General features: G+C 47.5%; 11 protein-coding genes across 12 annotated transcripts, besides 1 other annotated feature; 6 read left to right on the top strand and 5 right to left on the bottom strand.

Moving 5' to 3' along the window:
• Window positions 1-691: 691 nt before the first annotated feature.
• On the top strand, window positions 692-1,668 carry TSTA_045880 (uncharacterized protein; the record flags this gene model as incomplete). The annotated part of the gene is made up of 2 exons (XM_002485040.1): window positions 692-1,006; window positions 1,069-1,668. 2 exons carry the CDS (start codon window positions 692-694, stop codon window positions 1,666-1,668), a joined length of 915 nt encoding a protein of 304 aa, XP_002485085.1.
• Window positions 1,669-1,755: 87 nt separating this feature from the next.
• TSTA_045870 (DNA directed RNA polymerase III subunit Rpc82, putative) lies at window positions 1,756-4,123 on the bottom strand (the record flags this gene model as incomplete). Its single annotated transcript, XM_002485039.1, has 4 exons — window positions 1,756-3,008; window positions 3,065-3,892; window positions 3,992-4,048; window positions 4,115-4,123. The coding sequence occupies 4 exons, from the start codon at window positions 4,121-4,123 to the stop codon at window positions 1,998-2,000; spliced, it is 1,905 nt and encodes a 634-aa protein (XP_002485084.1). The 3' UTR covers window positions 1,756-1,997.
• A 364-nt stretch (window positions 4,124-4,487) lies between these two features.
• Window positions 4,488-6,501, top strand: TSTA_045860 (ubiquinol-cytochrome C reductase complex core protein 2, putative). Its single transcript, XM_002485038.1, has 4 exons — window positions 4,488-4,887; window positions 4,972-5,146; window positions 5,199-6,058; window positions 6,110-6,501. The coding sequence occupies exons 1-4, from the start codon at window positions 4,648-4,650 to the stop codon at window positions 6,203-6,205; spliced, it is 1,371 nt and encodes a 456-aa protein (XP_002485083.1). The 5' UTR covers window positions 4,488-4,647; the 3' UTR covers window positions 6,206-6,501.
• A 330-nt stretch (window positions 6,502-6,831) lies between these two features.
• TSTA_045850 (uncharacterized protein) lies at window positions 6,832-9,108 on the bottom strand (the record flags this gene model as incomplete). The annotated part of the gene is made up of 2 exons (XM_002485037.1): window positions 6,832-8,548; window positions 8,596-9,108. The coding sequence occupies 2 exons, from the start codon at window positions 9,106-9,108 to the stop codon at window positions 7,406-7,408; spliced, it is 1,656 nt and encodes a 551-aa protein (XP_002485082.1). The 3' UTR covers window positions 6,832-7,405.
• A 1,044-nt stretch (window positions 9,109-10,152) lies between these two features.
• Window positions 10,153-10,545, bottom strand: TSTA_045840 (uncharacterized protein; the record flags this gene model as incomplete). The annotated part of the gene is made up of 2 exons (XM_002485036.1): window positions 10,153-10,223; window positions 10,356-10,545. The coding sequence occupies 2 exons, from the start codon at window positions 10,543-10,545 to the stop codon at window positions 10,153-10,155; spliced, it is 261 nt and encodes an 86-aa protein (XP_002485081.1).
• A 251-nt stretch (window positions 10,546-10,796) lies between these two features.
• On the bottom strand, window positions 10,797-12,355 carry TSTA_045830 (mitochondrial DNA replication protein (Yhm2), putative). 2 transcript variants are annotated; one of them, XM_002485034.1, is made up of 6 exons: window positions 12,184-12,355; window positions 12,102-12,126; window positions 12,029-12,047; window positions 11,881-11,977; window positions 11,156-11,828; window positions 10,797-11,103 (listed from the first exon to the last, which is right to left on the bottom strand). In XM_002485034.1, exons 1-6 carry the CDS (start codon window positions 12,242-12,244, stop codon window positions 11,049-11,051), a joined length of 930 nt encoding a protein of 309 aa, XP_002485079.1. In that variant the 5' UTR covers window positions 12,245-12,355; the 3' UTR covers window positions 10,797-11,048. The 2 variants fall into 2 exon arrangements, with proteins under 2 accessions (XP_002485079.1, XP_002485080.1); XM_002485035.1 differs by lacking the exon at window positions 10,797-11,103 and having other exon boundaries at window positions 11,118-11,828.
• Window positions 12,356-13,446: 1,091 nt separating this feature from the next.
• Window positions 13,447-13,475: a microsatellite.
• A 172-nt stretch (window positions 13,476-13,647) lies between these two features.
• TSTA_045820 (citrate synthase (Cit1), putative) lies at window positions 13,648-15,507 on the bottom strand (the record flags this gene model as incomplete). Its single annotated transcript, XM_002485033.1, has 8 exons — window positions 13,648-13,836; window positions 13,888-14,188; window positions 14,247-14,802; window positions 14,859-14,919; window positions 14,971-15,018; window positions 15,089-15,173; window positions 15,257-15,321; window positions 15,391-15,507. The coding sequence occupies 8 exons, from the start codon at window positions 15,505-15,507 to the stop codon at window positions 13,648-13,650; spliced, it is 1,422 nt and encodes a 473-aa protein (XP_002485078.1).
• Window positions 15,508-16,454: 947 nt separating this feature from the next.
• On the top strand, window positions 16,455-19,595 carry TSTA_045810 (RNA binding protein Nrd1, putative). Its single transcript, XM_002485032.1, has 7 exons — window positions 16,455-16,680; window positions 16,741-16,986; window positions 17,262-17,364; window positions 17,474-18,473; window positions 18,526-18,694; window positions 18,751-18,955; window positions 19,015-19,595. The coding sequence occupies exons 1-7, from the start codon at window positions 16,561-16,563 to the stop codon at window positions 19,299-19,301; spliced, it is 2,130 nt and encodes a 709-aa protein (XP_002485077.1). The 5' UTR covers window positions 16,455-16,560; the 3' UTR covers window positions 19,302-19,595.
• A 245-nt stretch (window positions 19,596-19,840) lies between these two features.
• TSTA_045800 (homocysteine synthase CysD) lies at window positions 19,841-21,535 on the top strand (the record flags this gene model as incomplete). The annotated part of the gene is made up of 6 exons (XM_002485031.1): window positions 19,841-19,881; window positions 19,936-19,990; window positions 20,042-20,125; window positions 20,182-20,541; window positions 20,593-21,161; window positions 21,209-21,535. The coding sequence occupies 6 exons, from the start codon at window positions 19,841-19,843 to the stop codon at window positions 21,471-21,473; spliced, it is 1,374 nt and encodes a 457-aa protein (XP_002485076.1). The 3' UTR covers window positions 21,474-21,535.
• Window positions 21,536-21,661: 126 nt separating this feature from the next.
• TSTA_045790 (uncharacterized protein) lies at window positions 21,662-22,844 on the top strand. Its single transcript, XM_002485030.1, has 3 exons — window positions 21,662-22,016; window positions 22,068-22,356; window positions 22,430-22,844. The coding sequence occupies exons 1-3, from the start codon at window positions 21,920-21,922 to the stop codon at window positions 22,542-22,544; spliced, it is 501 nt and encodes a 166-aa protein (XP_002485075.1). The 5' UTR covers window positions 21,662-21,919; the 3' UTR covers window positions 22,545-22,844.
• Window positions 22,845-24,438: 1,594 nt separating this feature from the next.
• TSTA_045780 (arginine transporter, putative) lies at window positions 24,439-26,257 on the top strand. The gene is made up of 2 exons (XM_002485029.1): window positions 24,439-24,681; window positions 24,741-26,257. Exons 1-2 carry the CDS (start codon window positions 24,459-24,461, stop codon window positions 26,204-26,206), a joined length of 1,689 nt encoding a protein of 562 aa, XP_002485074.1. The 5' UTR covers window positions 24,439-24,458; the 3' UTR covers window positions 26,207-26,257.
• The last annotated feature ends 152 nt before the right edge of the window (window positions 26,258-26,409 follow it).

Here is a 26,409-nt window from a genome sequence, read left to right as displayed (position 1 = left end):
GCGCGCATTGCGGGCCCCCCTGGCGGTCAACTCAGTAGAGGGCTCCATACTAAACTGCATATTAAACACTACTAGAGGTACTAGTCCAGTAAAGCTAGGCAGTAAACAACCTTAGTTCTCGGTTCGCGTTGACGCTATTCTGTTTTTGGCGAGCAACATAATAAATGGGCTAACGTGATTGGCCCGTTTGTAGGCCGAACCAGCGGGGCGGCTAGTATATATATTTTTATTGGGCAATAGCTGTGGCCCACTTTGTATCTCGCGTTGATTGGCCGATCGTTTGATCAGACTCAATGACGCTTTGTCAGACTCTCCAGCAACTAAGTTAGTTGCAGAGTAACTAACTTAGTTAAATAAGTTACAGAAGATCGATCAGAAGAACAGTGCGTAGCATTGCAATCTGTTCTAATCACACATTGCCACTGTCATCCCGGCAGGCTGCAGATTGCTACATATAGGAATTACTGACGAGTCATCCCTTGGTCGTCCAAGTGAAGCACCTCCTTTATTCACCCACGTCTCCGCATGACGCCTTCAAACTTGCTCGTATATATTCCGCCAGCCAGCACAAATGTTCAGAATCAATTGCTCGTGTATGCCTAGACGAGCAAAGAACCACCCTGAGAAGTCCAGTGGATCAATTGACAACAGGCCACGCAGGTCATAACCCACATCTAATATCAAGCAGATCATGCATACTCCTATTCAAAATGGCTTCTACTTCTACCTCCGACTAAGCTCAATTCTCCTCTTCACTCAATTCGCAGCCGCCAATGTCGAAAAGACAGTCTTCGTTGCACCTCTACCATGGAGTATGCCCACAGAGAACTCGGCCATTGATGATCTAGGTCTGGACCGTCTGTCGCCGACTGATTTCATGCTCCGGACAAATCTAAATGCATCGTTTCCAACGGACGACAGACCATACGGAACTGAATCATGGTTTTATTTAGAGGAACTCAATCCGGGACAGAGGTATGAGGTGCGGATATGTTGGATGGCGACTGTAAGCTTCTCCTCCTTCCTAATCCAAACAATGACAATCCCTCCTGACTCGAAGAATGGCAGCAACCAACCTTCTTCTCCCTCACAACCTACCCCCTTCAAGAAGTAATACCTTCCCAATCCCTTCTGCCGTCGCTGCTCAATTTCTCCGACGCTCGTCTCGCCGGCACATCACTACCATCCTCCTCGCGCCCCTCAATCGACAGAGAAGACCATCTAGTCCCGCACGCCGCGGAATCATCAGACTCATACCTAGCCCTAAAACCCGCAAAAGCACGACACCAACACACCTCCCGTCTCCGCCGGAGTCGAAGCAGTCTCGAGAGAGAGCAAGACCCTCTCGCGCTAAGCTCCCACGCCGAATCAGTCCTATTCCTACGCATCTGGGCCGCTGCCGATTACTACACTACGAACGCAACACTAATGGCAAATGTGCCTCCCGTCATGGTTGATATTATACTAGATCCGTTTTTGTGGAATGTGTTTCCGCGTTCTTTGATTCCGACGGCATCGTATACGGTTGTTATTGCGGTGATTGCGTATTTTGTGGGTGGGGTTTTAGCGACATTCTTGAGTGATGCCGTGACGACTGCTACGAGAAAGGGTGAGGCAGCCCGTAACGATGTTGGCGTCGAAGAGGTTGAAAATAAGAAGAGACTGTAGATTTGGCTGGTTCACTCTACAGGCTCTGACGGAAAATGTACTTTTTATATGTACGAACATTGTACGATATCTAACTGTTGAACAGATACCATCAGTCACCTATATATCATTCATCTTGCCACGGAAACTATTTTATGCCCCAGCAGAATCATAGATGCCATGACGGAATGAATACACATGTTGGATAAATCAGCAACTCCCAATGAGCGAAAATCTCGCCTATAAATACAGCCACGCTATGCATCAAGAGTTTTTGGACTTTTGGAGGAATACACGCCATAACGTGAAGGAGCGAAGAAGAGGATTTTTTTCTAAAAAGGGAATGCTGGTTAGAAATCCCGAAAAACAGCAACGAGATCGTCCAGCCGAGATATCTCTCCAAGCATCAGAGCTTCCTTTTCGCGCCACTGTCGCAAAGTCTCTAGTTCTGCTTCAGTGAGATATTCTTCTTCATTTCCTCTCACGTCAATACGCTCTGTCTTGTCAAGGAAATCCTTCAACCGGTTCCGTTCAAAGCGTAGGCGTTGCAGACACCGTGACATTGCTTTGTAGATGTCATGGAGTACGTTTCGACCAACTCGGTCCGGATCATAGAACCACAGATAAACTGTTCGATTAGGAATGCGTTGTGCATCTTTAGGGATTTCTTGCAGGTCCACAAATCCATTTTCCTGCATTTGAGCAAGGACTTGGCGCAGATCCTTCTGCGCTATGAGGCTGACCTCCTGTAAGCGCTTCTCATCCAGTTTTCCCACCGAGAGCAAAATCCGAATCACTCGAAGCGCCAATTTCCCAAATCTTATCCCTACTATGCGTTCAATCTCAAAGTGGCGTAGTTGACGGGCAAGGCGTCGGTATTCCACGTACCATGCTGGTACGGAGCCCTGACCGCCACGCCGCGTGGATAGACTGTACGGTGGCAGGGCCAGGATATTGAGATGCTGATCGACATCATGGGTTCGTGTCGTTTCTGTGTCATCTTCGTCAAGGTCCCCGTGATGATTTCCGTTTACACCGTTTGCTAACGTTCGTTTGTTGTTCTTGGTTGTTTGTGGGTTCGCTAGCGGTCCAAGAGTCCCCTTAAGATCGAGACGAGGATCAATCTCGTTTGCAAGTCGCTGTAATGTAATTGCTACCGAACCTGTTTCACTTTCCTCACCTTCACGAGGAATTTCGATACCTTCTCGGCAACAAGACGTTTTGTATTCAATAAGACGCAGTAGAGTTTCATACACTTCGGCCGTAGCTGGTGACGTTCCCTGTAGGGCTAGTTCGACGAGACGACGGTTTCTGAGAACCACGTCTAATTTTTGATAATTTACACGAACCACAAGAGTCGGCTGCACTTTCCTTAGTATTGATGCTCAGTTTAGAAAAACCAACGTCCGTTGCTTACCCGTAATGTCTCCTTGTCCTCGACATCGTCCTCCTCCCAAGAGTTCTCGTTGTCCGATTCGTCGTCTGACTCTACACGACGTCGTTTGTGGGGGTTTTCGGAATGTCCACTTTCCTGTCGTCGTTTGTTGACGGGCGGGCGGGCATAAGCCGTCAGCCCGGCACTCAGATCAGCATCCATACGGTCGTTAAGGATTTCTCTCTTTTTCTCATCAATCTCCGCGCTTTTCTTCTTGCCTTTTGAGTCCAAATTGGCAGCCCAGCCAATAGCTTCTCGTTCGGCTTCCAGGGCATTATCTGTAAGACTGTGAAAATGGACATCTTTGACGCGACAAATATAGCCGTGTCCAGCTAAATAATTCAGCGTCGAATGTAATCGAGAATTAGATGCGGTATGATCGTCCCCATCCCCATTGGTAAGGCCGTTACCCTCGACACCATTCTCAGTGTTTTCGCTCTCATTATCTTCGTTTTTCATTTCTCCATCAGCGTTGCCATCTGCATCGTCCTGAAGTTCTTGAAGAGCTTCAAGATCGCTTATCATGATATGTCCGTGATATGCAATAGCAGACATGACCCGCGCGGCATATGAGCCCAGCCTGTCTTCCACCACTTCTAGGATTTTCCCCATCCGTATCAGATAATACGCGCCGTCCACGTTGGCTTCATAGTAGGTGAATCCATCATCAATAGAGGTAAAATGGTGCACCAGGTGCATCTGCACGAGCGCGGCAAGAGCATGGAGCAGTTGTTTGTGTGTGACTTTTGAATGTTCTCGAAGTCGTAGGAGCGAAAGACGACCGTATTGGACAAGAGTCGAATATATCCGCTGTGCGACGACGGTGAGTCAGAACATGGAAATTATAAAAGAATTGACCAAGTTCTCAACGATCAATGTGGATTTCAATCAAACACAGACAATACATACTCCGAATAAATCTCCAAAATTATCTTCAACTAGGAGCGTGCACAACTCCGCGGCATACTGAGAAGAATGTTAGTTATCGGAGCTCAACTAGAAATGTGTAGACAAAGCTTTTAGCTCACTTACTTGGGACATTTTGGCGCTTCTAGAGGAATGCCAACCTCTCTAGAAGGGGTAGAGGGTGTCACCGAGATAGTAGCATGAGCAATGGGCACGGCCAGAATAAGGTGAGTCAAAGAGAGAGACGTAGCCTTCGAGGTATCGAATTGACAAAATTATTGTTGCAGGCCACAGAAGCTGCCACTTGCTTTTTTTGGCACTAGCGCAACGAGTCCCGCGATTATTCAGAGTGCAAACAAGCCAAACAGAGAAAAAGTTGAATCATGTCCATGACCGCAGAGCACGTGACACATCACATGACGCGCATAGCTTAAGTAAAAAATCCGGTTCCGCCCGCAGTGACCCGCTTAGCCAATCAGCGCGCGGCTAACGGTCGGTCATCCAGGGTCGGCTCGGATCTTGAAGCTTTTCAAACGTCGGTTTGGCAGACCTAAACAGCAGCTTGTCGTCTCTACGCCACCCCAGGGTCGCTCAATTGCTCCCCAATTGCCGGCCATTTCTTTCTCCTGTCCCAATTCTTGCTTCCATCAAAAGCAACCATGATGTCGAAGTCTTCTTTCGGTCGTACGGCGCAGCGTGCGCTCCGGACACATCGTCGGGCCTTTGCCTCTGCCGCTTCTCCCAGCACTCTGTATGAGACCACCGAGGCTGCAGGCATTAAGGTCGCCAACAGAGAGCTAGCAGGTGCTACTTCTTTGTTGGCAGTTGTTTCCAAGGCTGGCTCTCGCTACCAGCCCGTCCCCGGCTTCTCTGATGCTCTTGCTCGATATGCTTTCCAGGTGTGTTGCTCAGTTATCCAATTCATCGAAGACGTCGTTCCAAAAGTCTTGTGGTCAATTACTCATACGTATCTTATCTTCTAGTCCACATACAAACGATCGGGCTTGCGTATCACTCGTGAGGCAGAGCTTCTAGGTAGCAACCTCACAGCCAAGAACACGCGCGAAAATGTCGTCCTCCAAGCCAAGTTCCTATCTGCAGACCTTCCCTACTTTGCCGAGCTTCTCGCAGAGGTTACCTCTCAGACCAAATACAGTGGTGAGTGTATTCTACTGAAAGGAAGAAAAAACTGTGCGCTGACATTGAATAGGTTATGAGTGGGCCGAATTGGTCCTTCCCACCATCAAGCTCCGCCAGCAGGTCCTCTTCTCCAACCCAGAGACTTTAGCCTTGGAATCAGCCCACGCATCTGCTTTTCACCGTGGTCTTGGTGAAAATACATTCGCTACTGCTTCTACCCCATTCGAATCTTACTTCACCGAAGACGGTCTCGCCGAATTCGCCCAGAGCGCCTATGCTAAGCCCAACATCTCCCTCGTCTCTGTGGGACCCAACTCCAGTGAAGTGTCCAAGTGGGTGAATCAATTCTTCGCTGGACACTCTGCTTCCCCCGTCGCTGGCCAGTTCAAGGTCAAGGACACCGTTCCATCCAAGTTCTATGGTGGCGAACAACGCACATCCAGCAAGGCCGGTAACGCCGTTGTCATCAGCTTCCCTGGTTCTGCTCAGTACGGTGCTTCTGGGTTCAAGGCTGAGGCTGATGTCCTCGCTGCCCTCCTCGGTGGTGAGTCCACCATCAAGTGGTCTCCAGGTTTCTCTCTCCTCGCCAAGGCCGTGGAGGGTGAGACTGGTGTTAGCGTTTCGACCAAGAACTACGCTTACTCTGACGCTGGACTCTTCGCCATCACCATCTCTGGAAAGGCCGATGGTGTTGCTACCGTTTCCAAGCGCGCTGCTGAGACTATTAAGCAGGTTGCTGCTGGTGAGGTTCCTGCCGAGGTTATCAAGAAAGCTAGTGCATTGGCCAAGTTCCGTGCCTTGGAAGCTTCCCAGGTTGCCGAGACTGGTGTTGAGCTCACTGGCTCTGCTTTGATTAACGGCGGCAAGCCATACCAGATCAGCGAGCTTGCTTCAAGCTTTGAGAAGGTTTCCCCTCAACAAGTTCAAGATGTAAGCCTTTACACGTTCCATTCTTTTTAATGTATACTGACATCTATTCAGTTGGCCAAATCGTTCGTCTCTGGAAAGGCCTCCATCGCCGCCGTGGGAGATTTGCACAAACTTCCTTTCGCCGAAGACCTCGGTCTCACCATCTAAGTGCAATCTTGTACAACCCGGTTCCGATATAAGCGTAAGAAGAAACACCAGGGACAAAAGAGAAGAAACTACAAAATAGAAAGATGATGAAAAATATGTACTAGATTTCCCCCTTTCCTCCCTTTTTCTTCTTACCAGCCTGTGAAATTATATGAAGCCTAAAATTTCATCATTGCGAGTCTACATCATAAATATCTATCTAGACCTGCTTTTTTTTTGCTGCTACTCAACCTTTTCTTTTGTCTTTGCTATTGCTGATGTACTTGTATCATTGGAATTGAGATATCTTTTCTTTCAATTTTTATCATCTACCTAAATATCAAACATTCGTAGGACGTTTCCCTTCCGTCCGAGGAATTTTGACATTTGTCATCAAGCTCACAGTTTTGCTCTTGTCTTTATAGCAGCAGAGTTGATCGGTATGAACACGTTTTTCGTTTTCTGTGGCATTTATTTTTGTTTCTACGTCACTTTCTAGACTGGTACCAGAGACGCGATGGATGACGATGTATATCATGGAATAGCTTCCAGGCTGACTGATAGTGAAGCTATAAACGGAATGATTCCATCATTCGTGTCGAGCACTTCAAAGACCGGACAAACGTCCACCGGTCCTAGCCAGGTCGGCCCCTTGGAGCTTGCTCTCTTATATATCTATCCATGGATACCTACGTACCGGATTTCCTTTGACGCTTTTCGGCTTTCCCATTCCGTTTTGATGCTCACCCTCACCGCTTTTACTCGCTGAGTAGAGCTGAGCACACCCCTGGATCTATCTGAGCCGTTCGTTATACAGAGATGTGTCAGGATACGTTGAAAAGGGTTGAACCACACAGGCTCCACTTATCACGAGTAAACAATGGTAAGGGGAGTATGAAGTATCACCACCAGAGAAGATATCCTTAACAGAAGTAGACACAACAAAGGTGGAAGAGATCCCCCATATGGCCGGGTGCCCGTACAAAGACACTTGCCTCCCCACAAGGGAGCGCGGACAGGGCCCTCTGACGCCACGGTCTAACGCGTTTACGCGTAAGTCCTCAGCGACAGGTGACCCGTTGCGGCCAAACTATACACACATTCTCCATCCTGACTGCGTGAGGTCACCAACAAAAGTGGATTTATGCGCTGACAGCTCCATATCCGGGATAGCCGTATAATAATCCTGTCAATTAGTTAAGTTACGATCCTCCTACACAATTAGTCATAGAATGGCCCCGTAACCTTCGCTTTCCAGCTCCGAATTTTGTTCAGCGCCAGCTCGCGACGGTGAACCACTTCTGCATCACTCGTAGTTCGTCTACCAAACAGAAACAAAATAGTCCGATCTTCTTGGCTTTTGTAAGTCAGTGCCAAAGCTACCCTCTGAGGAATATCGGCTGAAGTTAGACCAGACTTGGCAAAGCAAGCAGCAAGAAAGCTAATCGGCTTGGTCCAGGAAGCTGAGGCAAGAGCATATCGAAGATCACAACTTGGTTTGTCCACTAGCTGTTTGGTAGCCAACAGCCGCCAGGTGATAGAATAAATTTTCTCTTCCTCTGGAGACCTTGGCCAGTGCTGATCGTATGAAAATGCGTCCAAAAATTGGTTGTTGACACTCATAACTATTGCAAGTTTATTAGCTTGATCAAGGGCATCAATGCGATATTTCACTTCTTCAAGCATTCCAGAGATATCCTCATCACTAAACTTTTCTTCGTCTCTGAGAAAGCGGTTCAATGCCCCATGTAATCCAATATTGCTAGCCAAACTACTCTCGCCAGGTTTCGCGGAGAGATACTGTCGGGCTGCACAGTCCAATTTGCGACGTTTTCTCATCAGTCCAAAGCGCATGCTTCTTGTTCTCAAGAATTCTTGGTCTTCTTCTCGATAATAGTCACCCGATGGAATCATGCGTAAAGATTCCCAGCGTGCTTTTAATCGTGACAACGGCAGTCCACTTCGGCTTATAAAATGATCCCCCCACCTATCATCTTGGGCCGAAAAATGGATTTGACGTTCTCCGGCGAAAGCGTCCAACTTCTTGTATGTTTCATGAACTGAATTTGCAAATGCAATGTACGTAGGGTCTTCACGGATCTCACTCATTTCTTGTGATTCTTCAACGGCAAGGGCGGATCTCAGAATTCCAGTCGCAAGCCTACCTCCACATGCTCGTCCTAGGCTAGCACTAAGTGGCCCACCGAGGCTTACTGCTTGTGGTCCTGCCGCTGTTATGCCTGTTGCATTGATATGCTGAGATGTATTGGCGATTGTCTGGGCAAGCCAGCCTCCGGAGAAGCACGATGTCATAAAGAGAGTTGTTGGTACATCTCGCTGTAGAACGAGTTTGACATCATCCATCTTCAGCTTTGACAAAACATCTGAAACACGGCCACCGATAAACACACCAAACGTATCGATATCTCCGTGGCTAAAAAGAGATGCTCATCATTCTCTTTAGCTAGCCGCGATTGCTCTTTCAAGGTGCTTATGAAACGTTGTAAAAGGTTATGCCGTGGAACAACGCGTAAAGTACCAGATTGCTGGATAGCTGGTAGCATGTCCTTATCAAGGACAATTCTTCGCTCTCCTCTTAGGTCTCCGTGTTCATATTCTTTGTACTTGAGCACAAGATCGTCAGGTGGCTCGCTGGTCATCCAAATCTGTTTGGGGGTCGGACCGTCAACATGAGAAAATAGATGACGGAAAAGATAAAAGTCTGAAAGAAACCAACCGTCATCCTCAGGACTAGCGGCGCCGGCTTCATCTGTGATGCCGCAAATTGCGACGAGTCGAGTTCTTGGGCCTACGTCCGGAGGGCAGGCTGTCTGGAATGAAAGGCCCTTCAAGTCATCTGTCGTTCCCGTGGTACGCCCAACGGCGTTGAACCCTGGAATTGATTCTGGCGTGGTCGTAGACATGACGGGAGGACCTTTGTCTAATGCTTTCGTCAGAATGGTATTCCTGGTGCTCAGAGGTAAGCGCAGGAACTATGTCAAAGCACCATTGGAAGTGAAATGGGAGAGGTAAGAGAGCTTATTGCGAGACAGGTGAGAGTTGAGTGCCAACAGACAGGTGATGGTCGAGTGTCAGAGGGAAAGTACGAGATATATGTAGAGTATGACTGCCTAGAAATGAATGACGGCACACAAGACCAACGGAAAAGGAAGAACAAAAAAGAAATGAGCAAAATCTGTAGGCTGTAGTACTACTATTATTTCTCGTATATGAAGACTTTTATTTTAAAACGTCGGAGACGCCTCCACTCAGCGCGCTGAGTGGAAGTGGAAATGGAAGTTCTTGTCTCTACTCTTCCTCAAACGCTAACAGCATTTCCAAGAAGAGCATCTGAGTGAGATAGAACTCAATGTAGCATATTCAACATAAGTTTTTGAGAGGTAACTTGATAAGAAAAAGGTGAATAAGTAGCGCTGGACGAGGATGGTCGCTCGATGGGAAATTGAATCCATGTCACGTGACACAACTTAGTTAGTTATCGGAGACGTAGATAGAGACGAATCATATTCATCATCTCTCCACGATAGTGCGCCCGTTATAGTCAGCGTGCTACGCCCGTGGATCTCCCTCCGGCGCGGATTAACTATGTTTCAAGAGTCATGTGACCTACGTAAAGGGGTCAGCGTTGCTGTGGCTTTGCTGTAGTTAGCTTAGATAACCAATAACAACAACCAACACATCAACATGTTGGAAAAAATCACGTGCAATACGAGCGAATACGGAACGTTCGCGATAGGATACAAATCATTACCAGAAACCCCCATTAAGGGGATCCTCTTTTTGGTAAAGTGGTAAAAAATGTTCCAAATTACATGGGGGCAGATTTACCCGTACGAGCCTTACTAGTAACGCAGGATTCTGCCAGTTTTATTGGAGGCTTATATCAGGCAGACAGGGAGGACTCCAAATTATTACTTTATTTGATGAGCATGAGGGTTTGCCATAGCTTAGGTGACTAGGCCACAGGGACGACGTGATCGGTGACTCAGACGTATATGTACAAACAGCTTCAATTTCTCTATTTACAGAATCAAGCCCTAAGTTTTCCCTTTTAACATCTTTTGACAGCTTATCCAAAGAGCAATTAGCACTGGATAGACAAGCCCGACAGCATCGACAGCTTCAGATAGAGAAAGGCCGCTTTTCGTACGAGAGTAGATCTTATCGATAATAACCTTTCTCCTTGAAAACATCATATGATCCTTAGAATCTGTTCTCCATCTAGCACCCCATTGATTCTCGATAGATTGAACTGATGGATTGCCGTGTAAGCCATAATACCACTCCTCCCAAACCTCTCGTACAGTTTTGATTGTACAAGATAGTTGGTAAGTAGGCATAGTTGTCATTGATCCAGCCCTAGCCCTAGATATTGATTGAAGCTGGGATAGGGCTGCAAAATAACTTGTCCACAGCCACACTCTCAGTGTCCGCTCAGTGGGCACAGCTCAGACTGAAATTTACTCAGCGAGGCTGACTACGAGCGCAGCTGAAAATGGAAACCACTCAGCAAAGGAAATCTGGGTACGTATAGTCACCTAGGTACGACTTCTCGAGGCCGCACGCCTATTTCCAGATGTCGGGAGGTGATCAATCTGTGTATGTCTATAATTGGCTATCTATGTATACAACTAACTCTCGTCATGCAATTGACGAGCTCTCTCATTTATAATATAAATAACCTATTCTATAACCCTACCCAAGTAATGACACATCACCAGTATAGTTGACAGTAAGTGACAGGGGTATTCGAAGAATTGAAACAAAAAGTGAATATCTTTAAGAAAGGAAAGATCTAGTCATAGCAATGCATGTCGTTGGGTGAGGGGTATTTCAAACCCTCCTAGTGCTTTGCAGTGACTTTCTCACCGGTAAGCTTTTCTACGGCATCTTTGGCACTGTTATTTGTTAGCTAGGCGACCAGACTTGAGGGTCATGGAGGAGACTTACAGATCACCGAGAGCCACCATGCACACAGTCTGCCACATTCCTAGACCGATACGAGGAGCGACTCCTCGGTACAGACCCTTGATACCATTAGTCTCGTAAATGTACTTGAAGGTCTTGCCAACAGTCAAGTTCTTAGGTCGGTTGGGATCATCAGTCTTGCTCTGCATCTCAACACGGATAACTTCAATAGGCTGATTCCACGCGGACAAACCACCACCCATTCCAGAGGCAATAATCTTTTCACCCGCGCTCAATTTCTGACTATCATCCTTGCCGGTCACGCTGCGGATGGCGTTCTCTGTCAATCGGGAAAGACCAAATCGAGAACCCCAGTTGGTTGTCTGGCGGATTGCGACGGCATTGACACCCTTGTTGATACCGCGGATACCTTCCTTGCGGTAAATATCCATGAAGGTTTGCCAGGTGCTAGGGGGTTTGACACCGCTAGCAGACATCTTGTGCCGGGTGATCTCGACGGTTTTCATGCATGTACAGAATCCGACGGTTGCGTAGGCCTGAGCAACACCACCCGTCATACCAGCAAGGATACCGGCGCCAAAGTCAGATGCGCCGAGGCGTTTGGTATAAAATTCGGCTTCGGAGGCGACGAAAAGCAGCACGGCACCTTTGGTAGAAGCCTCAATCCAGGCCCAGGGAATGAGACCTTGGTAGTCTAGACAACGATTAGTTGGTATGTCTTTAGACATCCGCGAAAGAGATCTTACAGCCGAGAATTCCACCACGGCCCCAGATCCGTCTCATGGCGCCCGCGAAAGAGTCGGTACGGTTGGCAGCCATGGTTGTCTTGATCACTTCCAGCGGCTGGTAAAGTCAACATCTGTATGGTGGTCAATTCATTCGGATGTTTCATACCTGTCCCAACGTCGTGACTCTATGTAACAGTCAGATGAAACAATTCCAACACATGGAAATGGCAGATACTTACTCGAACATATTCAATCCCGCGCCAACTATCAACATCACTTAGTCGCGTATTCCACAGTCTTTTGTCATCCAGAGCAACTTACGTAGCAAATTGCTAAACTTGACGGGCTTCTTCTCGAGCGGAGCAGGAGTAGGAGCGGACATCTCTAAACGTTGGTAGTGCTGAAAGGGGCCCTGACCAAGGGATATTCGGGGGCTTCGTCGCCTGGAGAGAGAGGAAGAGAGGATGAATCGTCAGAAGTTCAACTGAACTGTACGGAGTAGACAAAAATCCGATCGAGGAGAAGAGAGACTGATAAGTTCTTTGTGCCGATCGGGATCTGTTTAGATTCCCGGTAAAGCTGTTGATTGAACGATCGGTCAGCTACAGACAAACCGAGCAAACAAATAAACACGTATCGGGAAAAGGCAAGGCGAAGGACAAGGATGCTCGGATAGGTGTGATACTTACTAAGAGTAGACTTGACAGAGTGCAGGCAGGAGGGAAAAGAAAAAGAGACCGAGAGAAGGGTCACGTCGGGTCGTTGAGGTCAGATATCACGAGCCGAGGGAGTAACACTCAACGGAGACCGGAGCGTCACACAGGCTACGCTAGTCTGGATTGGGGGAACAGTGAGGCTACGGTGAACTTTTTGATCGATTGAGCTTGTAACTAGTTTCATGTATGGACCTGGACGTAGGTATATTTCTTCTTGTTATTCTTGGGGGTTGTGATGCGACAGTATGAGGTTTACTATGTAGACCTAAGAACAATCGGGGCGGGTCGGCTTCGCATCGCATACTTATCTGTCAGCTAGCTCGGAGTTGCTTGGGCGGGCTTTTCTGCATGGAGACAGTTACCATAGCAGAGACTCGAACACTATAACTACAAAACCCATACGGAAACACTGACTGGCTTTATATCCAGTACCAATTCGATATACCACGGCCTGAATCGACCCTCGGAGTATTTCCCTCCGCATATTGACTGTTTCGGGTGATTCCCATAATTATTATCCCCGGTGTGGGCACTCCCCGCTTAACCGAATCAGGCCTAGTGTTCTGTCGGCCCCAACGGAAAAAGAGAAACAGAAGAAAAAAAGTCCCCAAGCTCTCTCCAAGGGGTTTGTTGAGTGTATTCCTTTTTCTACGATTCTGCAAAGTACTGTGTAGATTCGGGTCTTGTGGACTACATGCCAAACAGTTTAGGTTGTTGATTATTTACCTAAAAGAGAATCGCCGTAACAATTTACTACTACCAATCACATGTCAGACTTGGTGCAGTTGCATGTGTCAGGAACGAAGTTTCATTATCATGCCCGAAAACCATCAAGAGGGGAGATGCTAGAATAGTAATATAATGGGAAAAAATAAAAAAAAATAAAAAAAAATAAAAACCACTAATGTCACAAAAGAAATGAATTATCATAAAAGGGCCTGCTAGTGAACCAATCCCAAGCCTCCAGTCTTTTCTCGTCCCAGTCTAGTAAAATAAAATTGTACACGGGTCATCCAAGACCGTAGTTCAGATGAACAGTCTAATCTGGCCATCGTCTAAACTTTCAGATTTAAAGCTTAGCACCGACAAGCTTGGCATAAGCCTCAGTGCTGAAAGACTTGGGACGCTCGATAGGAGCGCCGAGAGCACGGTCAATGATGAGTTGAGGAAGAACACCAAGGGCACGAGAAACGCCAAAGAGAACGGTGTAGTAGTTGGCCTCGGTAAGACCGTAGTATTGGAGGAGAACACCGGAGTGCTGCAAATAAATTAGCATAGAAAATTACTACAGATAGAAGAGAAAACTTACAGCGTCAACGTTGGGGTAAGGATTCTTTGTCTTGCCGTGTTCGGTCAAGACGCCTGGGGCAATCTTGTAGACCTGGCTGACGAGCTTGAACATAGGGTCATCAGGGAGATGGCGGAGGGCGAATTCACGTTGAGAAACGTAACGAGGATCGGTCTTACGGAGCACAGCGTGTCCGTATCCGGGAACAACCTGGCCAGCGTTCAAGGTGGACCAGAGGTAGCCCTTGATAGCCTCGTCGCTAAGATCGTTGCCAATGGCTTTCTTCATCTTCTGAAGCCAAACCAGAACTTCCTGGTTGGCCCTGTTTAGTAGATAGGTTAGCAATGGTATTTCTGCCAGAACCAGCAAGGAAAACGTACAATCCGTGAAGAGGACCAGCAAGACCGTTCAAACCGGCGGCCAAAGACAAGTAAGGAGAGCTGAGGGCACTTCCAACAAGGTGGGTGGTGTGGGCGCTGACGTTACCACCCTCGTGGTCGGAGTGGATGGTCAAGTAGAGGCGCATCAACTCGACAAAGTCCTTGTTGTCACCGAATCCGAGCTGGTTAGCCAAGTTGAAGGCATAGTCCTTGTCCTTCTGGACAGCAGCGACCTTGCCATCCTTGAAGACGTTGCGGTAGATACGGGCAGCGATGGTGGGGAGCTTGGCAATGAGGTCCATGGAATCCTCGAAGGTATACTGCCAGTATTCCTTCTTGTTCAAACCCTTGGCATAGGCCTTGGCAAAAGAGGATTCGTGCTCAAGAGCAGTCACGGCAAGGGAGAACTGAGCCATGGGGTGGAGGTCATTGGGGCAGCGGTCGATGAGCTCCTCGACGAACTTGGGGACGTCAGAGCGAGCAGCCCATTCAGCAGACAGATCGCGGACTTGCTGTTCGCTGGGGACCTCGCCAGTGAGCAAGAGCCAGAAGAGACCTGTACAACATGAGCCGCTGTCCTAACACACTGTCAAATGCGCGCAATAAATCTACCTTCAGGAAGAGGTTCTTCACCACCGGGGGCCTTGGGAAGGACTTCCTGGCATTCTGGGATCTATGAATCCATCAGCTATGTTCCGCTGCTCGCAATATGGGTGATACTAACGGTGCGGCCACGGAAGCGGATACCCTCCTCAGAGTCCAAGACGGAGCCCTATGATGGAAAGATTATTAGTATGCGTAGTCTATACTTGACGGAAGTGCCGGATAAAATCTTTTCTTACCTCCCAGACAAGGGACTTGATTCCACGAGCACCACCATAAACCTGGTCTAGAGTGACTTCTCCAACGACCTTCGATCCATACTCCCTGAAAGATTATCAATGTATTAGTCGGGTTTATTGTTGTGCTAAAGCATAGTGTAGCTAAAAACCAATTAAAAAATGACGTACTTGCGGAGCTTCTTCACTTTTTCAATCTCACCAGGGAGCTTCTCGGCGAAAGTCTCCTTGAGGGACTGCACAACAAAGCTATTGTTAGTGAAAGCTTTTCTTGATCAATAAATGAATAGATCTATTAAACATACCTTAGCTTTACCAGCAGAGTAGCAGCGCACACCATTGAAGGCAGCAGTCTGTACAGCCGGCTTAGAGACCAGAGTAGAGCGGAAAGCAGAGCTTCCCAGGCGCAATGAAAAAGCCATTGTGCTATACTAATTAAATAATAAAAAACTCAGAGACTTCCTTGTAATAGTGATAAAATACAATTGTGGGTGAATGTACAACAACCACCAAGAAGAGAGGAGCGGAGAGTATGTAAATAAGAAGAGAGAGATCGGAAATGGAAGGAAAGATGAAAGCTGGATGGAATAATTTGGGGGCTCCATTTCTGCTCACGCTAAGCTGGATATGGTGTAGCAACCATGCCGAATGCCGCTGACGCTGCCGTGCATTTGGCCTCGGTGCCTTGATGCCTTGCCGCCTGCTGCCCGGACAGACGGATTCGTCCTCGGTCAAGCTCTACACTACGACAAACCAAATGTCAATCATTAATGCTACAAGAATTTTCCAATTAACATAATTAGCATATTGAGAATAGCTCTACAGAAGAGCGTATAGATCAGTGCAATACTTGGCTGATTCTATTTCTTCCTATTCTCCGGCAGTGCCCCAGATGGATGGCAAGCAGTCGCAGAGTCGCCATTGAGATAGGCATTACGTATTGACTGATGGAGTCCTGATTTCTCAGGCATCAATCTGATAATTTTTATTGCAGGTGTAGTCATGTGACTCTGGTCTACCATAAACGGGTTAGTCGATCGAGGTCCAACCTCCCCTTCTTTTTTTCTCTCCCTTCCTTCCCAGTACCATCCATCGTCTTTTCATCTCTCAACAACCTCATCGCTCATCCTTGTTGTTTCATCCCCAACCACCACCGTCGTTGTAACTGAAGGCATTATCAACTTTTCAACTACTTCGCAGCAATCCGGCCTGCGTGAAACCGTATTCGTACGTACTCAAGTATCGACACTGTACGGGCTAGCATAGATTTACTGCCAGCTCTCATAACACGCGGTTGTGCGAATCTAGCGACGCGATCGCCTGAGCCACACATAGGGTTTTCTCTTTTTATCCTGCGACACGCAGAGTAAATACTTGTTCTTACACTTGAAAATTCTCATTTCTGGTTCTTACTCTACGCGCCACTCCGCCAGTCGTCAGTAGACGAGGCGTCCTTTCATACTAGAGTGGCAGCCATGTCGTCTGCCGTAGCAGAGCTCGATGGCTACCTTCAGTCTATGCAAAGTCTAAAACCTCCAGGTGTATCAGGTTCCAAGATCGGCAGCATCACACAGCTTTGTGTAGCCAACATTCAGGTAAGCATACTTCTACTATCTCTCCTACAATCTAGCTGCTAACTTTTTGGTTCGTTATAGTCAGAATCCGTTCTAGTCCAGAAGCTATACACACACTTCAAGAAAACTCCCGCGACACACAAGTTGGGCGTCCTATATGTCGTAGACTCTGTAACTCGACAATGGGTAGATGCGGCTCGCAAGGCTGGCCAACCGCTTGGAAGCGCCGCTCCTGATGGCACATTCGCTGCTGGAGTCAACAGAGTAACTGAACTTCTTCCGGTTCTGATGACCGATATCATAAACAATGCACCTGAGGATCAAAAGGTACGCTCTAGAGAATTACAAGAATATCCACATAACATTCCCTTTGTTTTATCGCCTACTAGCAACCACCGGTCCATAGCGGACTCTGGATTCGAATAAAATTGGCGACGTGGACGCTGTATGCATCGCATCTGTCGCTAGTCGCCCGTTCGTATTCACCCGCTATCACCACGCACTAAGATGGCGAGTATCCGCCTCAGACCTAAAAACAACTTGCAATATTATTTTACCTGCTTGGATAGATGAACTTACGTATCGCTCTTGTGCTATTATAGGAAAAAATCAGAAAATTGGTTGATATCTGGGAGCGTGGCCAGACATTCCCTTTGCCCATGCTCGCCTCGATCAAAGAGAAGCTGAACGCTCCACCGACTAAAAGTAAGCCAACTCCCGCCAACTATCATACCACGACTATATGCAGATATATTACGACTGCGAGTACGTCTAGCTTGTATGCGACTCTAATTATTAACTTTTAATTTTATAGATGTGGAATCTACGACACCAGATGGCTCACCCGCTCCTGGTGTTAACCCTCTTGCAGGGCTTCAGACACAACCACAGGCTGCAGCTGGTGCCACTGCAACTCCCGATACATCTAGTATCTTGAAAGCTTTGGCCGATATGGCTAAACAGAATCCTTCAGCTCCAGCAGCACCGGGGGCCCCTGCACAGGCTAATCCTTTGAGTGTGCTGAACCCACAGAGTGCTACACCTCTCCCTGCGTCAACGTCTGTAGACCAGGTAGCGACCGGAGCCAACGTAAGCCCGTATGGAAATCCCTTCGCAGCGCTAGGTAACCTTGCGCCCACGCCGGTTCCTAATACGCTCCCTGCTGCTCAGCCCAACCCTCTAGCTGCATTGCTTCCGCAAGCCGCTGCTGGAGCTCAGCAACCCGCAGCACCTGTTACGCCGGATGTATTCCAGCAGGTGCAATTGCTTCAACTTCTCGCAGCACAAGGTATCCCTCAAGATCAATGGGCAACCGCTCTACAAATTCTTAGTCTATCAAACAACGCCAATCCGGCTGCTGCTGCTGCCGCTGCTGGATTGCCTAATATGGGGGCCGCACCAGGCGGCTATAACATGCCAGATATGAGCGGTCAGCAAGGCTGGGGTGGTCATGGCGATCGGGATGGTGACCGGGATCGTGGTAGAGACCGAAACTACATGCGTTCACCTCCGAACCAGTACCGTCGCCGTTCGGGCTCTCCAGGCTGGGACCGTCGTCGTGAAGCATCGCCCCCACGCCGTCGCGACAGCCCCGTGTATGGTGAATACGGTGGAGATTCTCCTGGTCGTCGAGGTGGACGACGCAATGACTATCGCCAACGCAGTCCACCAGGCCGCAGACGGCGCTCACCATCACCTCCTCACAAAGATGTCTCGCTGCCTCCCCCTGGGCCTAAGTTGGTTGAATGGGATTACTCTATCGGACAGGGCAACATCAAAGTCTTGAGTCGGACACTCTTCGTGGGTGGAGTCACGTAGGTCTTGAATCTATCGCAATCAAATAACTGATCGCTAATGTTCTTATAGTGCACCTGAGTCACATCTACGGGCTCTGTTTAATCAATTTGGTGTCGTGCAAACGTGCATTGTCAACGTCGACAAGCGACATGCATTTATCAAGATGATCAACCGTCGCGATGCCATGAATGCCCGAGAGGGTATGGAGACATACAAATCCGGGGATATGCAGTTGAGGGTAAGCCGTTTGTCTCCGTTGTTCCATAGCAAAAGACACTAATATTTTATGACTAGACTCGCTGGGGTGTCGGTTTCGGACCTCGTGACTGCAGTGATTACCAGACCGGAATCAGTATCATTCCAATTGAACGACTTACAGAAGCTGATCGCAAGTGGATGTTGACGGCTGAGTATGGAGGTACCGGTGGTAAACCAATTGAGAGTGGTATGGTTGTTGAAGAGCCTGATATTGAAATCGGTGCCGGAGTTTCGTCCAAAGGTATGTCTCGCAGCTGAAACATATAATATGTAATTGCTAACGTATACTTCTATTTACAGCCATCAGCCGACGCATGGCAACAGATCAAGGCGGTAAACGCGGACCTCAATCATCCCGAACCCAAAACGATCGATATCGTCGACCAGACCGCGGCATGGACATGAATGGAGGTGGTATGTATGGCGGCGGTGGAGATCACGACTACTCCAACCCCCCGAACCCAGGCGTCCCACCAGCTGTTCCAGGCTTTGGTTTCCAACTCCCTGGTATGCCCATGTTTCCTCCTGGGTTTATGCTTGGTAGTGCGCAGCCCGGATCTGCTCCTCCACCGCCACCGGGTCAATAAACGAGTCGCCATCTCCGATATCGACAATCTTCTTTTCTGCCTTCTTGTGTTTTCATACCTCTTTATTTCTTCCACCGATGTAACAAGTTCGGTCTCATTTTTTCTTGGTCATAGGCTATTTCATAACTTTGTTTCCCGGAGGAGAGGACGTACTCATTGGGCGTTATCTCGTTTCATTATGATTGATTCCCTAAGATTTTCTTTCGATTGTTTCTATTATGCTGGTGCGAAAGGATAGCAGAAAAGCATTCTCTAATTTCAGCTTGTATTCAATATGACTTCTTTATCTACTTAGTATCCTGATAGTATATGTGTTCGGCAATAAGGAAGAGGCATCTGGAGTAACCCCCACATCAACACCCAATAAGACGCAATACCAAAAAACCTTAGGATGATTCTCCAGATCCAGCTTCGATCACGCCATTTGGCTAGTCTGAGGGGTATTTTCTTTATATATTCATCTCAGCTCCCTTCTTTGATTGTTTACTTTATTATACCCTACTACTGCTTGTAAATACTGGCAATTGCCTCACTAAATCATGGCTGGCCAACGCTTTGAGACTCTGCAGCTTCATGCTGGGTAGGTTTCTTTTTACTCAAACTATGTAGTGGTATAAGTATTGATCATGTATAGTCAGGAACCTGACCCCGCTACCAATTCGCGTGCGGTGCCTATCTATGCCACGACTGTGAGTTATTCTTGTGTCAAACATACGATTGCATATACTAATTGCAGCTAGTCCTACGTCTTCAATGACTCTGCTCATGGCGCCAGACTCTTTGGTCTGAAGGAATTCGGTAATATCTATTCGCGGATCATGAACGTATGTCATATAGGCCCCCCCCCCATGTGCGAAAACCAGTAACTAATGGTTAGTAGCCTACTGTCGATGTCTTTGAGAAACGCATTGCAGCTCTTGAAGGTGGTGTTGCCGCCGTCGCCGCTTCGTCCGGTCAAGCAGCTCAGTTCATGGCCATCTCTGCTCTGGCCCATGCCGGCGACAACATTGTCGCTACCAGCAACCTCTACGGTGGTACTTACAATCAGCTCAAGGTCTTCCTGCCGCGATTGGGAATTCAGACCAAGTTTGTCAATGGCGATAATGCAGATGATATTGCTGCTGCTATTGATGATCGCACCAAGGCTGTTTATGTGGAGACTATTGGAAACCCGAGATATAACGTGCCTGATTTCGAGGCTATTGCCAAGGTTGCCCATGAGAAGGGCGTGCCTCTTGTTGTATGTTCCCTGTCGATCGTGATTGACACACTTATGTACTGACCAAAGCAGGTTGACAATACATTCGGTGCCGGTGGTTACTTTGCACGCCCAATCGACCACGGCGCAGATATCGTCGTGCACAGCGCGACCAAATGGATTGGCGGCCACGGCACCACCATCGGCGGCGTGGTGATTGACAGCGGAAAGTTCGACTGGGGTAAGAACGCCGCTCGTTTCCCTCAATTCGTCGAACCTGCCGAGGGATACCACGGCCTCAAGTTCTGGGAAACCTTCGGTCCCATCACATTTGCCATTCGTACTCGAGTTGAGATTCTGCGCGATTTGGGTTCAGCGTTGAACCCCTTTGCTGCCCAGCAGTTGTTGTTGGGATTGGAGACTTTGTCTCTGCGCGCCGAACGACATGCCAGTAATGCGTTGACTTTGGCGCGGTGGTTGGAGAAGAATGAGAATGTTGCTTGGGTGTCTTATCCTGGTCTAGAAAGCCATGCAAGCCATGAGACTGCGAAGAAGTATCTCCCTCGTGGATTCGGTGGTGTCTTGTCGTTTGGTGTTAAGGGCGGTGCCGCTGCCGGAAGTCAGGTTGTTGATGGCTTCAAGCTGATTTCCAACCTTGCCAAGTATGTCTCTTCTCCCTCCATTGGGGCTTTGGTACTAATGGACACAGTGTTGGCGACTCGAAAACTCTTGCTATTCACCCCTGGTCAACCACCCACGAACAACTTTCCGAAAAAGAGCGCATTGCCTCTGGTGTCACCGAAGATGCAATTCGCATCTCAGTCGGAACAGAGCATATCGATGATATTATCGCAGATTTTGAGCAGTCCTTCAAAGCAGCCAGTGCTGCTGGCGCGGATAAGACTGCATTGCCGGATCGGGCTTCAGGAGGAGCTGCGACGGAGCATGAAACTGGATTGCAGGGGTCTGTTTAATCAGTCTTCGTAGTAGAGTAGATTAATTGATGAGGAATGAATTTACGGCATGGACAGAATATTAAAAGCAGCGCTAATTTAATAATAAGTGGATTTTTCCCCGGATTATGATATCATCGTACTCCTCATAATCAGCCAAATATCAACATGGATAAATAGAAAATAATTAAGATAGACAAATAATATTTATACAAGAGAATAATAAGCTTAGGTAATGTGCAGCTCATTACCTCAAGCCACGGTCAGGCGTCCACATAAACTGCCTGCAACGTCAGGCATGAAACCGTTGGAGCCTCAGCCACGTTCGTCATTGCATCACTTACCTAGAATGTTCTTGCCTGCTGTCTCTTATTTATCTTCCTTCCTCTCTTCTGTCTTCAACTTCATACACAACTCTATCCTCCCAGTCGAGTATCACATTTTAACTGTCTATATTTGAGCACATCATGCCTCAACACAGTCTCCACCATTTGAACTGGGTGCTCCCCGTTCGTATAATCCAGGCCGTCTTCGCAATCATCATCCTCGGTCTGACCGCATATGGTAAGCTATCCCCAATAACCCAACGCAAGAATAGCAAACTAACGAACAAAGTTATCAACGTCGAACTAAGCTGGTCATGGTACTCCTCCGACACCGTCAACTTCAACCTCTTCAACTCCGTCTGGACCCTCGTCGTCGCCCTGCCGTATCTTTCATTGGTGCCTATTTTCTTCTCGAATCTATCGCACCACTACGCTGTTCTGGCGATTGAGATTGTTACCATGATCTTCTGGTTTGCTGGATTTATTGCCTTAGGCGCTTTGTTGCCGCCTGCTAGGGCGTGTCATGGAAGTGTCTGTGATTCGTTGCAGGCTGCTACTGTTTTTGGGGCTTTTGAATGGTAATTTCCCCCCAAATCTTTCTTTTCTTTTCTTTTTTCTTTTTCGGACGAGCCGTGGCTGATTTGGTGTTAGGCTGCTTTTTGCCATCACGACTGCATTCACCATCCGTCTTGCGCTTCAGTCGTCGAGGAATGACGCCGGCGCGGTCCATGCAAAGACTTCGGGAGTTCAGACTGCTCAAGTCTAGCCAGAAACTTATATGAGCATGTGGAATGATGAATCACAGACGAGGAATGTTGGCTTTTGGCTTCTTTTGTTTTGCTTCTAATATTCGAATACCCTCTAGTTTAGGTTTTATATCCCCTGATCATTGCTTTATCTGCGTTATTTGCGTTACTGACTTATGATGATTACGATGATGACTGTATGCTTATACCGTTGTTTTGAATGCTGAATTACTGGATTATGCTTCAAGCTATATCACACATCGATGTGACAATATATGTTTCAGTTGCCTTTACTAATATCAACTTGTACCAATGACTCGATGAAGCAATTTGATTAATCGCTGGCGGGAAGTAGAATCTGATATCGACATAATTAATATAAATCAGGGTATTTTCTGTACTTTGTTATTATACTATGATTCACGATCTTTCTATGCTCATGCCCTAGCCCTAGCCCTAACCCAATCACGTCCGTTTCGAATAATTACGAGTCTCAGCACCAAACAATCGACTGTGACCACTTTCCTTTGTCTTGTACAGGCATTTTGGTGAATTTAGCATTCTTGTAGCAGAGAGATCCGATTCCAATATGTCTTAAAAGATTTCACTTATGAGTCATACAAACAAATGCCACGACAAGTATGAGAGCACGCTCATACCACAACTCAAGCCCTGGAAGAAGTTTCGTTCCTTATAGTCGAAATAATCGCCGAACCATGACTAGACTGATATCGCGTCCCAATTTCATGAATCGATTGCCTACTAACCGGGCTTGTTATCTCCTTGTGGGTACTCCCAAGAGACTGTAGAATAATGCTCAGTTCGACGTCGATGAATCCGTTGGCTCTGCCATTTACCTTTGTACTTGACCATTGTGACAAGTAGACAGTGAAGAAATGCTGCTGTACTATGTCCTGAGTCCGTAATGATCTCTCTGTGTATTTTTATGTCAGGAATATTGAATCGCCGCTGCAATGAAAACAATCATCTAGTTTGTCTGTTTCCAAGCGTACAAACAATATGAGAGGAAACTAAGGATTTGTATCGAGTCTGGGATTCTCTCAGCAGAGCACATATCAGTGACTAAATACTTTCACTAAGGAATTTCCTACTCTCATGGTCATAGGCTCGGAGCATCGAGATAGGATTAGGGTTAATCCACGCGACGGCGAGCTCCGCTGTAGCTGAGATGAAAGACCCACGTTACATTCTCTTGTCTTAGCTCTGAATTAAGCCTAAGTGTTTGTTTTCGGTGTATGTAATGCTTCAATGTGGAATATATCCGAATGGCTGGAGAGATCTTGAATATTTAACAAGCCATAGGGCTTTTATTTGGATGAGACGAAATCTCAAAACGAGCTTTGTACATGAAGTGTAAGATATGTATACAGTGTTGCTCAAGAAGAGGGCAGCCGATCAGCCGTTAGGGCTAAATCCATTCCGGGAAGAGGTACCCGTCGATCCTGTTTCTTCCAGGCTTCAGATGACTCAAAGCATAACCAACACGGTTAATACAACACAAACATACGACTGGCTGGGTTGTATTCTTGATATCGTGCCTCTAGCTCAGAAAATTCTCCGCTGGTCGCGTGTCTATCACTGCCTTGACCTGGATGGAGTAACGTTGAAAATTTGCCAGAGGCAAAAAATGGAGTGGACCCCCGGACCCTTGCGAACCAGAGGACACAGACAATTTTGTATGAGAATTTTTCCCTGTGCGATTGACTCAGATTGGGTAATAGAAATATATTTACCTTCTGCTTTTGTTCCTGATTCTCTTTCCTTTTTGCTTCTTTCAGATCCATTGAGTAATACATTGTATTGAGGACTGGGGTTCTGTCACCTGCAGCTGGTGTGGACGAACGCATACAACTCTTCTATAACCTGAAATTATATTATTGACCTCCCAGAAAAAAAAAAAAAAAAACGCTGGGATGGCTTTCGACGAAATTGCTCCCACCAACAGCAAGCCAGACTACCATAATGATAAGTTCGTCACTGAACCCAACGTGACCGAGCCTCAGTCCGACTCGACAAGTAACAGCCAAGATGGAGGCATGCACGATGTCGAGAAACATGGCGCCGGTAGAAATTCTCTACCGGTGCCTGATTTGAAGCGCAAGCTCAAGAGTAGACACTTGCAGATGATTGCCATTGGTTTGTCTTCTTCCTATCTTCTCGCTGCACAGACACGTACTTATAACTTATATTCATAGGCGGCACAATTGGAACCGGTCTCTTCATCGGTAGTGGAACTGCTATCGCCAATGCCGGACCTGCAGGCGCCCTCATCGCATACCTCTTCGTCGGAACTATTGTCTACTCAGTCATGACCTCACTTGGAGAAATGGCCACCTACATCCCCATCCCCGGTGCATTCACATCTTACGCCGCTCGATTCGTCGACCCCAGTCTGGGTTTTGCTATGGGTTGGATTTACTGGTTTTCATGGGCTATTACCTTTGCTTTGGAATTGACGGCGACTGGATTGATCATTCAATACTGGGATCAATCCATCTCGATCGGTGTTTTTATTGCCGTCTTCTGGGTCGTCATTACCGCCGTCAATCTGCTCCCTGTCAGCTTTTATGGTGAACTCGAGTTTTGGCTTTCGACCGTCAAGATTATTACGATTGTCGGATTCATGCTTTTCGCCATTTGTATTGACGCCGGCGCCGGTCATCGCCCTTACCTTGGTTTCCATACTTGGGGCAACCCAGGTGCCTTTGCACCTTACCTACTCAACTCCGATGGCGCGAAGGCGAAGTTCGTGGGCTTCTGGGCTGTATTGGTGCAAGCTGGTTTCTCGTACCAGGGTACGGAATTGGTCGGTATTGCCGTTGGTGAATGTGAAAACCCACGCAAGACCATGCCGTCGGCTATTCGAAAGACCTTCTACCGTATTCTGCTCTTTTTTGTCCTCACGATATTCTTCATTGGCTTGTTGGTCCCTTATACGAATAAGCGGCTGGCTGCGGGCGGCTCAGACGCTTCTGCTTCACCCTTTGTCATTGCCGCGGATCTTGCTGGCGTCAAAGTCTTGCCTGGGATTATCAACGGTGTCTTGTTGACCGTGGTTCTGTCCGCAGCCAACTCCAACGTGTACAGTGGAAGTCGTATTCTCATCGGTCTGGCACAGGAAGGCTTCGCGCCCAGATTCCTCAAGATGACTTCCGCCAACGGTGTTCCCTACTTTGGAGTAGCTGTGACTTCAGCGATTGGTCTGTTGGCCTTTTTGAATCTATCCAACAATGGCGCCACCGTTTTCAACTGGTTCGTCAATATTTCCAGTGTTGCTGGATTTATCAGCTGGTCCGTTCTCAACGGCTGCCATATCGCGTTTATGCGCGCCTTGGCTGCGCGCAACATCTCGCGAGACTTACTCCCCTATAAGGCCATGTGGCAGCCATACTTTGCCTGGTACGGTCTATTCTTCAACGTGCTGATTATTCTCACGCAGGGATTCACTGCATGGATCCCCACATTCGACGTTTCGAGTTTCTTCGTCGCCTATATCAGTCTAATCCTCTTTGCGGTGCTGTATCTCGGCCACAAGATTATCTTCCGTACCAAGTTTGTGCGGCCGATTGATGCAGATCTTGACACCGGCCGGACTGAACCGGATAACGCAGTGTATGAATCGCAGGAGCCGACATCGATCTGGCAGAGGATTTTCAACTGAGGAGATCACATGTACAGAGTGTTTAGATAGTATATGTTAGCTTGTATGTTATGTTAATAATGTTCAAATGAAATGACGTTGCCGGAATGGATCAGATGAACGTTGAAGCAGGATTCAGCCAATCATATTGCTGGGTTACTGTACGCTAACCCTTTTACAGATAAAGCCGAGGCATGTTACGCTCTTCTAGCTTGCCACCAATC

The sequence above is a fragment of the Talaromyces stipitatus genome, genomic scaffold, assembly GCF_000003125.1.
Source record: "Talaromyces stipitatus ATCC 10500 scf_1105507295515 genomic scaffold, whole genome shotgun sequence".
NCBI lineage: Eukaryota > Fungi > Ascomycota > Eurotiomycetes > Eurotiales > Trichocomaceae > Talaromyces > Talaromyces stipitatus.
The sequence above is the reverse complement of the archived record's forward strand: the minus strand, read 5'-3'. Positions and strand labels throughout refer to the sequence as shown.